Source organism: Benincasa hispida, chromosome 4, assembly GCF_027475165.1.
Source record: "Benincasa hispida cultivar pf3 chromosome 4, pf3_genome.v1.1, whole genome shotgun sequence".
Classification (NCBI taxonomy): domain Eukaryota; kingdom Viridiplantae; phylum Streptophyta; class Magnoliopsida; order Cucurbitales; family Cucurbitaceae; genus Benincasa; species Benincasa hispida.
The window spans coordinates 52007606-52019520 of NC_143481.1; the positions used below are offsets into that span (position 1 = coordinate 52007606).

The 11915-nt window shown below is 35.0% G+C and overlaps 2 protein-coding genes across 2 annotated transcripts; both read right to left on the reverse strand.

Moving 5' to 3' along the window:
* Window positions 1-5578: 5578 nt before the first annotated feature.
* LOC150036798 (uncharacterized) lies at window positions 5579-7027 on the reverse strand. The gene is made up of 3 exons (XM_090313238.1): window positions 7016-7027; window positions 6088-6208; window positions 5579-5838 (listed from the first exon to the last, which is right to left on the reverse strand). The coding sequence occupies exons 1-3, from the start codon at window positions 7025-7027 to the stop codon at window positions 5579-5581; spliced, it is 393 nt and encodes a 130-aa protein (XP_090169364.1).
* Window positions 7028-10528: 3501 nt separating this feature from the next.
* On the reverse strand, window positions 10529-11698 carry LOC120075889 (uncharacterized). The gene has a single exon (XM_039029624.2). It carries the CDS (start codon window positions 11580-11582, stop codon window positions 10659-10661), a length of 924 nt encoding a protein of 307 aa, XP_038885552.2. The 5' UTR covers window positions 11583-11698; the 3' UTR covers window positions 10529-10658.
* Between the last annotated feature and the right edge of the window lie 217 nt (window positions 11699-11915).

Consider the following 11915-nt stretch of genomic DNA (forward strand, 5'->3'; position numbering starts at 1 on the left):
TATTTGGGCTGGAAAATTACAACTTTGTGAAGAAAAAAGAAAACACCCAAACCTACTCAAAATTCCATTCCTTATTTTCATCTCTTTTCTATCTCTCGGTTCTCTTCATCCACCGAGTCCCACAACTCGGTTCTGAGTCCAGAGGATAGTAGGTCAAATCTAGTGGTGGTCAAAAAGAGTTTGGGTCGAGATTCAACGAGGAAAAGTGGTTTTCGGGAGCTTTAAAAGTAGTATCCTACACTTTTAATTCACTGTTTTTTCCTTTATGATGCATGCTTATTTCCTTTAATTTAAGAGCAATTAGAGTGTAATTAGATCCTAATTCCGCTGCGTATGTCTCGTGTTCCATCAGATAACTCCACCATGGAAGCTAAATAAGTCGCTGCATGTGAAGTGGCTAAAGAAGCAATATAGCTCATAAGGCTCCTAATTGATTTGGAAGTAGTTCCAAATATGCATCTGCCGATCACCCTATATTGTGACAACAGTGGGGCAATTGCCAACTCAAAGAAACCTAGAAGCCATAAGCACAGGAAACACATCAAGCGCAAGTACTATCTCATCAGGTAGAACGTACACTGAGGAGACATGATTGTCACACAGATTGTTTCTCAAGACAACTTGGTTGATCCCTTTACGAAGGCCCTCCCGACTAAATTGTTTGAGGGTTACCTAGTGGGACTAGGACTACGAGACAGTTAGAACTAGGGCAAATGGAAGAAATATTGGGTACCTGATGCCCTAGTTTATTGTATTTATTTTCTCATTACTCAATACTGTAAATATTTGTATGTATTTATCCACTGACGTTTTAGTCCAAGTGGGAGTTTGTTGAGTTGTATGTTCTAAAACTCGCAATTTGTAAAGTTAAATATATTCTATTATCAATATAGATGTTATTGACATTTAGTCAGTAAAGTTATTGTTGGATATGTAAATTACACTTGTAAAGATTAAATCCAATAAACTAAGATCCATGGCTATTATATGAATACTTGAACTTTATGTGGAGACATAAAAATGGATCAAGTTTGAGTAAATAGTCAAAACGGTCTATCGTATATCAATAAGGTTGGGTACCTTATTCTGATAACATTATCGAAAGCGGCTCGCTTTGTAGATAGTACAAACGATGCGATCCTGAATTGCTCATGTGGAAACATGAGAAGTAGATGTGTCCTAGGCAATGAGTTTGTATAAGATCAGACCAAGAAATAAGTCACTCTGACTTTATAATGTTGTTTATTATTTAAGACTGACTGTTTCGAATAGATGACCTAGATAACTCGACCTTAATCCTAAGCTAACTATATGAACTCTTGTTTATTCAGGATTATCCTTAGATTTGTGTAGGTGAGGATTAACTCAACAACATCGGTTCAATAAGCTTCCCATTTTAGGGTAAGACCGGGTAAATAGCTGGATACATAGGGTACAAGACGAAATTTACACCTACAAAATTAAGGGATAGGAGAAAGGTTGTTCTCCTAAGTACTAAGTCCAGGTTTTGAACAAGGGGCTCCACCCTCTCATTGGCTTAAGAGGGATTCGATTTACTAATTGGATCACAACCAATTGTTCATTAGAGGATCAGTGGAACTTAAGGAATAAGATATAATTTTAGGGGTAAAACAACATTTGACCCAGTCGTTATTACGAACTACCAATGAAGAGTCAAATTACTGTTTATGGTTAAATCAAGTGGACAGAAATATAGTTTATGGTTAAATCAAGTGGACAGAAATATATCTACAGTGGGGAGAGTACAACTATCGAGCTATAGTTGTGTGTCCCGGTAGTTAATGAATATTGATTAATTTGGTCTAAAGAGTTTACCCAATTAATCTCATATCGTTGGAGTTTCATGATCTGTAGGTCCATAAGATCCCTCTATTAGCTTGTAAAACATTAACACCTTGGATTAGTGAATGGAGTGATTATTAAATGTTCAAAATCAAAATTAAGATTTCAAATTGAATTTAGGGTTTTCAATTTGAAGTGTACAAATTTCCAATTAGGGTTTCAATTTGAAGTTTTCAAATTGAAATTAGGGTTTGGATAATTATATTCGATGTAATTAATGTTTAATTTTATCGAAATTAAACAGAATTGAAGAGTTTATAATATTTAAATATTGATTACATGAATAGAATTTATGTTTAAAATTAGGTGTTGGATTAAATTAATATTTGATATTAAATTATTAATTGATTAATTAATTAAATTTATTTATTTAATTACTTAAATTAAATTAATTTCAAATTAAGAAAATTCAATTTTAGAAATTGAATTTTAATTTTTAATTTAATTGAAAATTAAATTAATTTTTAAATTTGAAATTGGTTTTTGATTTAGTGGAAAAATCCACAAAATCTTAAGTAGCTTGGTGGCTTGTTTTAATTAATAACACCTATCCCACTTCCATTATGAAATTTTGAAGAGTGCTTGCATGTTGATGTTACATAAAAATATCAAAATTTTCAGATGGGAGGGGATGCTTGCTGGAATTTGAGAATTTTTGCTGCTCTCTCTCTCTATCTCAAAAACCCTCTCCCACTCCTCACTCGATTGACTTGAATTCTAAGTTCCACCACTCAAATTCAAGGATGAGAATAGTATAGAAGATACTCTTTGTGGTATACTGACGATTTGAAGGTCAAATTCGTGGAGAACAACTTAGATTTGGAGGTTTCATCAAAGGTATAAGTTCTGAAACCGTCTTCTTTTGTAAATTGTTACTTTGCTTGCTTTTAGAAGTCAAATTAAATGTAATTAGAGTGCTTATTGATTCTGATTATTTCCGTTGCATGCTTGTACATTCCATCATAAACAAGTCTCGATAAGTAATGGTTCTTTAGACTTATCTTTACACTTAATATGTTGACAAATATCTCATTGTCTTAGATCTAAGAAGGGATCAAATTTAGCTAACATATGTTTACCAACTATATTTTACGAACTATATAAACATTTAATCCCAAGCCATGTTTTTTTATAATTTATCTAACAACTATACTCTTGTGAAATCTATTTACCAACTATTTCTTTTCTAATTTTATTTACCAACTATTTACTAACTACATTCATTCTAAATTATATACGTTTCTCAACTTATTTACCATAAGCGATAGACGAGGGAGAGAGAAACATCAGAGTAAAGTTAAGAGGTAAGTAAGGGAAGTTATTAAACTCACCGTTTTCTCTTAAGTGGATAATCAAACATCAGATGGACTTTTTAAGTCAACCCAACCGAACTCTCTTGGAGTGTCAAACGCCTCCTTAAAAGGCTCTTTAAATATCTCCCACAAATACATTTCAAAGGTTTTCTGAAACCGTTCGAAACTATTAGGCCAACTCTTTTATAGCGTCTTAAAAGAATTTCTTTATTCATGTAGTGGTCATATAACTCAATTGCTCCTAGAATGGATATATGATGCATTCAAATAACTAGTTAGGACTACGAGTAATAATGTTAAATATATAGATAGATTTATATCTGAAAATGGTCAATTCTTTCATTGCTAATAGTACTTTTGGGTAGTTAACTTGCTAAAAGTGACTTTGGTGGGTAGACTCTTCAACTTGCCAGTAAACTAATTATATCCATGGTATTAAATTTTGTCTGACATGTTGACGTTTTTGTCAATATTTTCACATTTTCATTAGTTCAACATCGAATGAGTTATTTCCTAGCAATAAGCTATTTCCATGCTTCATCTTTTTTCACAGACAAGGGTTTTTTTCTTTCCAAAATGTGGGTTTTCTCTTCTTTTTTTTTTTTTTTTCCTCTTCTTCTTTTTTGTTAATTAATTAATCAATTAATATTAGTTTTAAAAAATTAATATAAATATTTGTTTTAATAAATCAATAATAATCTACAAAAAATTATTTAATTTATTTTTATAATAAAAATTTATTAAATGAATGGAATTACTTATTTACTTAAATTATTGATTAATTAGCTAACGATATCTTAAATATATTTAATTAGTAAACTAGGATTACTTAAATTTAGTCATTACAAAAATTAATTTTTCAATAATAATTTTTTTTTTAGAATAGGTGATATTATTATACAACAACAAAGGGGATCCCACGGCCTGGGATCAAGACATCAAAGCAACAAAGCACAAGCAAAAACAGGTCAACAAAACCAAAACAAAACCAACAGGATAAGACCAGAACAGAACCAACACATAAACGCAAACTCGCAAACCACCAAGGTGAAAGACAGAAAAAAGAACCCAAAACCCCCACAAACTAGGGGCTACAACAAAACAGAGAACAACGTGAAGTTCAAAAAGAAAAAACATCCGTACACACACTAGAAAAGACCAAGAAGGTCAACTTGCCAAGAAGTAGCACGAGCACGAACCGTAAAGACCATAAGGTGAACCAGAGCAGACACCGACCTCGGTCGACCTCAATGCAGCCACCGATTACGCTCCTGCCAGATGTAGTATATGGAAGCACACCAGAAAACACGGAACAACTTACTACGCACCCCCTTACCCGACCCCACTTGGCACAACCAACACAACTCTACATCCCAACTAGCCACCCCGATGCGTCGAACCCAACTGATGTAACACATTAGACCACACCTCTCTCCCAAATCCACACTCAAAAAATAAATGATCCCGCGACTCCATACCTCCCCCACATAGAAGACACTCCCCCTCTAACAACACACCCCAACTCCTCAACTAATCCCGCGTACCCGACCTATCCCTCACTACTAACTACGCACAGAAGGAGTGACGCGGAATACCACCCCCGCTCACAAAATACCAGCCCAAGACACCCTAGGACGACGAAGATGTATACTCTCCCAAGCACTAGTGATAGAAAACTGACCACTAGCATCTGACACCCAAACCCAATAATCCTTTCCTCTCACCCTAGGCCCCACTGCCTGGATAAAACCCTAGATCTCAAGCAGCTCCCAAGACACTATAGGCCACCTCCAACCTCCCTCACCATCCATGAACTCCGACAACCGCGCTTCTAAACTACTCCTTGCATCATGAATCACTGTAGACCCGTATGAGTCCAAAATCGCACTCCTCGATAGCCAAGGATCCCACCAAACAAAACAAGATCATCCATCGTCAATCATCAAACGAACCAGATGCTTGAATCTATCTCTACTTCGCAAGATAACCCTCAAGCACCAAGATCTCCCAACCTCACTCCGAACAGCCCACAATGACCACCCACGCAAAACATACGTCTCCACCTAAGCCACCCAAAGTGACCCCGATTTAATTAAGATAAGTCAGAGCAGCTTCATAATAGCAGCCTAGTTCCAAGAGGCTACATGCTTCACACCCAACCCCCCTCTCAATGGTAAGAACATCTCATCCCACGCTACCCGTGCACCACCCCGACTCACCACTCTACCCTTCCATAAATAACTACATAACAGACGATCAACCTCATGAGTTACACACGCAAGCAACACGAAGATGCTACACCAAAAAGCCTGAAAGGACTGTAAAACAGACCTAACAAGTTGCAACCTCCCAGCAAAGGAGAGGGACCTCGCTGCCCAGCTTCTAATACGAGCTGTAATCCTCTATATCAAAGGCGTATAATCCACAGCCCTCAACCGACCCGCCAATAAAGGTAAACCCAGATACCTAACAGGCAACAAACCAAGAGAGACACCCATATATGCAGCTAATTCCTCCATCTCCCCCGACTCCACACCAGCAACAAACATGGAACTCTTCCCAACATTTGCAACTAACCCAGACAGCTCTGTAAACTTTTTCAATACTTGCCTCACAAACTCCAATGAATCTCTCTCAACTGCACAGAAAATCATCAAATCGTCTGCAAAAACCAAATGAGTTAGGCCCAAATGCTCACACCAATCATGGAACCTAAACCACACAAGATCTTTATTCAACAACCTAGACAAGACCTCCATCATTATCACAAACAAAAAAGGAGATAGCGGATCCCCCTGCCTCAATCCCTTCCTACCAGGAAAAAACCCTTCAAGAGAACAATTAATCATCACAGAGAACTTAGGTGAAGTAACACTAGCCCTCACCCAACTAACAAACTGAAAGGGTGTACCTATAGCTAACAACACACCAAACAGAAAATCCCAATTCACCGAATCGTAAGCCTTCTGAAGGTCTACCTTTAGCACACAACACGTCTTTCCTCCGCCTTCCTTGTAGTCCCCCACGAGCTCCTGGCACTCAATAGTAATAATTGGGATTAATTTTAATTACAATATCTTTCATCAATAATAATAATTGATTACTTGTTATTCTCTTGTAATCAAACAATTATTTATGGAGATTAATTTTAATTTATGATCCTTCATTATGTATATATAATCATTATTGATTATTCATAACGATTTAGTTATTTATTGTAATTAACTTTCTTAGATTATTTAATTAAAATTAAAATTATTAAGGTTGATCTTAATTAATTAAAAATGGTTAATTTTAATTATAAATTACTCAATTTTCAAATATTTATAACTAAAATTATTACCGGTTCTTAATTAATTTATTTTTATCAATATATTAAATTATATTTATTGTTTATTAATTAATCTATTAAATTTATATAAAATTATCATGCTTAATTTCATAAATTAAATACAAACATAATTTTTGTTTATAAAATTTCAATAACATTTTTCATGCACAACCAAACACGGTCACTTTTTATTCTCAAACATCTATTGAATTTTAAACCAAATGGTTCCTTAGTGGACATCTACAAAAGGGGCCATAAAGCAAAAGTGACACTATAAATAGTCCTACATATATGAAAATAGACATTATTTAAAATGTTGATGTTGAAAAAATATTGAGGTCTTAATTTATAAAATGTCGATTGAAAAATCGATAAAATATCAATGTCGATGGATATTTATAAAAGAAAATTATAGAAACAAAAAATTCAAAAATAAATTTAAGTCAGTAAATAAACATTTTATGATTTTTAAACCAGTTAACAAATTTATTATTTATATTAAATTTACATCAGCCGACATTTTATTGCTTATTTTTATATGTTTCATGAATTTTTCTATGATATATTGAAAATATTGATTAATCTTCATGTCGATGTCAAAATCATGAAACATGAAAATATCAATGGAAATATCGACAAGTTGACAAAATTTTAATATTATGGTGTCAATAAGTCTATCTTAGGAAAAAAAAAACTATATGTACGATATAAGTAATGTAATCCTTACAAGCCATACTAAATTTTAGGGTAGGTTCTAAATAAGCACTAAATCAATTTTCGTTAAAAATTTCAATTTTATTTTGAATTTTAAATTTAATCTACTTTTTTGAAAAGGTAAAGATGGAAAGGTAATGTGACAATGAACCTTAAAAAAAATAGCTTTCAATATATCTTAAATGTGTTTCAATTATACATTTAGCATTTCAAAATAGCATTGAAATTATTTTGAAATAACTATTTCATTAACTTTTTCACTTAAAATACAGTTGATGATGATAATATGACATAGTGGTGAGCTGTAAGAACATATCAAAGAGTCCTAATCTCATTTGAAACAAAGTAATATAATATATAGAGATTTTGGTAAAATAATGGTCTCATTTCTCTTACCAATAGGGGGTAGAAAAACAAAACTATTTAGGGATAGGTAGACAACAAAAAAATTTGGAGCCTTTATTTCATGATTAATTGTCAAAAATTAGTTTTAGGGCATGAAACACAAAGAAGAGAAAGATAAACAAGGAAATTAAAAGATAGTGGATTAACTTTTATAGATAGGTTTATTTGAGAATGAAAATTGCTTCCTTCATTATTAATGACTATTCTCTCCAAATTTCCGAATGTTTGATTTCCCAAGCCTAAAGGTTGTTGATTTAATTTGTGTTAGTCATGACTTTTCTTTTAGAGTGGTATCTCTACTACTACTTTTATCTTCTCAATGTAGTAGTTTCCTCTCTTATTCTTCGAGACCATTTTAATATGATTAAAATATGTTTTTCCTTATGACCCACCATCAAAGTATGAGATTAGGGGTGGATTTAGTGAAAGAACTCAAAAAGTGCTTTCTTTGGCTCAGAATTATGTTAGTTTTTATTATTAATTTGTGTTCCTTAATGCGCTTTTTTGTTTAATTAGTAGGAATCGAGCATTTGGACTGGAACAAGCTAATTTGAGCATAAAATGATGAAGAGCATGGACAACACACTACATCGTTGCACGACACTATCCACGACGAACTAGAATGGCCATAGCATGGCAATGTCGTGGCATTTGTCCTATGGCGCCACAGTGCTACAGAGATTTCAAAGCGCACGTTTTAGTGTTTTTGGATCAGCACTGCGTATAGCGTTGTAGCACTATCGACAAGTTTATAAATGTGAATTTTTCTATTAAATTTTCGAGGAGTTGGTTTTAGGGTTCTTTGATAGATCAATTAAGGCCTCCATCAAGAGATGAATTATGGCAGAGACAACGGTTTGGAGCTTCAAAGAGCTCGATGAATGAGGAGATCGCCAGAGGAAAACTCTTAGTTTAAGGATAACGCAGTCAAGAGTCCGACTTACATTTTTTCCTTCTTTAATTCTTAACTATCCTATATTTTGGAACGATGTGGATTGTCTTTATTTGTATCATAACCATGAGGTGCTAAATCGTGTTCTTAGGGTTTTTGATCTAGTTATGGTTTGTTTCAAACTACTTTGATTGTTTCTTAGATTTGATGAATACATAAACTATTTTAGCATGTTTAATCTTAATGCACAATTGGCCACTGTTTGAATGATTGTTACTTAATGTCTTACTTAAGAGACAGGATGTTAGGTTAGATCTATTATGCTAAACTATTAATCAGTTATATACAAAAGTGATAGGAGATTAATAGAGATTGATAATGAAGGAGCTTAGGTGTTAGAAAGGGTGAAAACCACCTCCAATCACGACTTGGGTGAAGACCACCTCATCATTTAACAAAATATCCCATCATTTAAAGAAACCAAGTGAAAGATATAAACCTCCATTAGACGAACGAGCGCGTGAATGAACAGAAGTTGGGTCGATCGGATGGACAAACGAGCGCGCGGACGATGATCAGACGAAGGATGAAGATTTGGGGAAGCAACGGACGATTTTTTGTTGCTGTGCTAGGGTTTAGAAGGGAGAAAATTAGCAGATTTAGGGAAGAAGACGAGGGGTTGGAATTTAAATAGGAACTCCTGACACTCTCCCATAGATCGTCGGGAGTTCAAGAACTCCCAACGAGTCAAAAGTACGCATCGGGAGTTCTAAAGAACTCCCAACGCTTAGCTATGCCCGTTGGGAGTTAGGCCGAACTCTCGACGACCTTCTTACTTCGTCGGTAGATAATCTCTCTCCCAACGACCAATATTCTGACAATTGTTTTAGGTGTCAGGAGAGTCATTTTTTCTTGTAGTGTTCGATAATCAACTCTAGTGATAACCACCTCTAATGACCAATATCAACATTCACCTCAAGCAACCAACTTTGACAAAAAAAAGACCACTTTTAATGATCTACTTCGATGACAACCACCTCTAGCAGCCAATTTCGATGATCACCTCAAGCGACCAACTCCAACCACCAACTTTGTTATTCATCTCCAACGACTAACTCTACAATCAACTCGAACAATCATATACTAAAAGAATAAATAAAAATGAAAATAAAGTGGCTAACAAAAGTGTTTTTAAATATAAATTTGAAATTATTGATTTATAGCGTTTAATAGTTATCTTTTATAGTAATTTGATATTGAAGTATTGTCTGAAAATGATCAAGTCATCTTTATAAACCTACTTATTACAGATATCTAGAAGATCGATTGCTTCTTAACAGTCCCCACAATCTATGAAGAGGTATTGTTTGCATCTATTTGGTAAAATTAACTTGACTATCTTAATGAACAATATATTTTATTTGTATGCATGAAAACTGCTCATTATTGATCGTGTTTATATACTACTAACAATGAGTTGTTCATCAAATGTGGTCTTCGCAGAAGTTGTTGTCGGAAGTGATTGCCGAAACCCAGAATTAGTCGCACGAAGGTGGTCATTGAAGTGTGTCGGCGATGGCTAATAAATGTGGCCAATGAAAACATTGGAGGAGAGAGTTGGATTGAGTTGAAGTAAGTTAATAAAAATAACTTCACCAATAATTAATGTTGTTGGATCAAATATTGAATTGGTAATTTTGACCAATTCAATCCAACTTTAATGAACACCCTTAAGTTATTTAACTTTGGCTATATATAGTCAGATTGAATAAAGGTTGATTTAGATTCCACATTTATATTTTAGTCATTTATTTCCATGAATTGTTTTGTCTCACTCAACTTTTATATTGTATATTAGATTTTAAAATAAAAAATAATAATTAATAATTAAAAAAAAACTGTATATTGCTTTGCAATTTCTTTTTCTTTTTCTTTTTTTTTTTTTAAAAAAAAGAACTATTTATCATTATATTCACATAATCACAACAGCCGCATCAATCCATTGTCGAGTGAAACTAAAATAAAAAATTTTATTGTTCGAAAATTCAAACAAATTCAATATATACAAAAGTGCAATCGAGCCCACCGTCCCGTTCACCGTCGTTACCACCAAATTTCTCTCACAAAACTATAAACGGCGTTAGTGTCCCGACTCCCACAAGCCGTCACCGCTGCCCGCCGGTGAATTCCCCGACGCTGAACTAACTTTTCTAACATCGCCGACCATTATTCCGGCGGCTCCTTTATCTCTAAGATACACATTTTCTACATCCTCGTAATAGACGTCGACAATTTTTCCCGACGGCGAATCCCACTCCGCTGCCACCACCGGCCTCCGGCTCCGGCCACGCATGTCCCAAAGCTTCAGTGATACATTCGCCGAAACGCCCTCACTGGCGGCGACCACCATTTTCCTCGGCGATAACGCCGCCGCTTGCAGCGGAGTTCCGCCGTTAAAAATAGAGCAGATCTCCGTCTCTTCATTCTCATCGTACAACGAAATCACGCTTCCACTCAACTCCTCAAACTCGCATTTCAATTTCACATCACCCCACTGCCTCACTACGCTCCCGTCTGACCCAAAACATGGCCACGAAAACAAATCTCCATCGCCTCCTCCGTCGCAGTGCCGCCGCCGGAGACGAGAACAACAGCGACCGTCAAATTCACCTGAAAACCGTCCTGAGCCTTTAACCCGGAAATCCGAGCTGTCGTCCTGTTTCCGGTCCCCCTCATTCTCATCCTCCGATTCAGAGCTTGAAAGCAGGGGAGATTTGAGATTCTCTGAAACTAAACCACCGGTCTCTCCGCCGTGGAGAGATCGGTAGAGAGGTTCAGAAATCGAAGTGGTTCGAGTTCTCCGGCGAATGACGATGATCAAAATCTTGACCCGATTGATAATACCGGTAAATGTGGCCAACAAAGCAATAATCAGAGCACCCCATTTCCAGAAATGTTGAGATGGGGAAAAGGAAGTGAAAATTCGAGAGAGAAATTTGGGGTTTGGAAGCGAGCTCAGATCTGCTCCTATTTCCGTAATCCTGTTCAGAACAGGAACTTCCATTCTTGTTGATTTCTCCAATGGAAAAAGAAAAAGAAAAAGAAAACAGAGTAATTTTCTCGGCTTCCAGACAGATTCTGCAAAGGGGAAATTGGAAAATATGAGAGAGGCGATAGCCCGAGTTTATAAAGAGCGAATATGGTCGTTAGCTTTTGGATCTATTTTTATTTAGTCCCTGCATTTCAAAATATCAATTTTAAGTTTTTGACTTTCATTTTTATTTAGTCTTTAAATTTTAAAATATTACAATTTTATTTTTGACATTTAAATTTTGCTACAATTCGACTTCTATATCTCGAGTTTTATATTTTTAATCTCAATTTTTCATTAAATATT

Bases quoted from the DNA above. Each gene is read 5' to 3' on its own strand.
- LOC120075889 (XM_039029624.2), bottom strand. From the start codon at position 11,582: ATGGAAGTTCCTGTTCTGAACAGGATTACGGAAATAGGAGCAGATCTG.
- LOC150036798 (XM_090313238.1), bottom strand. The intron at 5,839-6,087 runs GTACACCCTTTC...TGGTTTTTGCAG, and splicing joins TGGTGTGTTGTTAGCTATAG to ACGATTTGATGATTTTCTGT.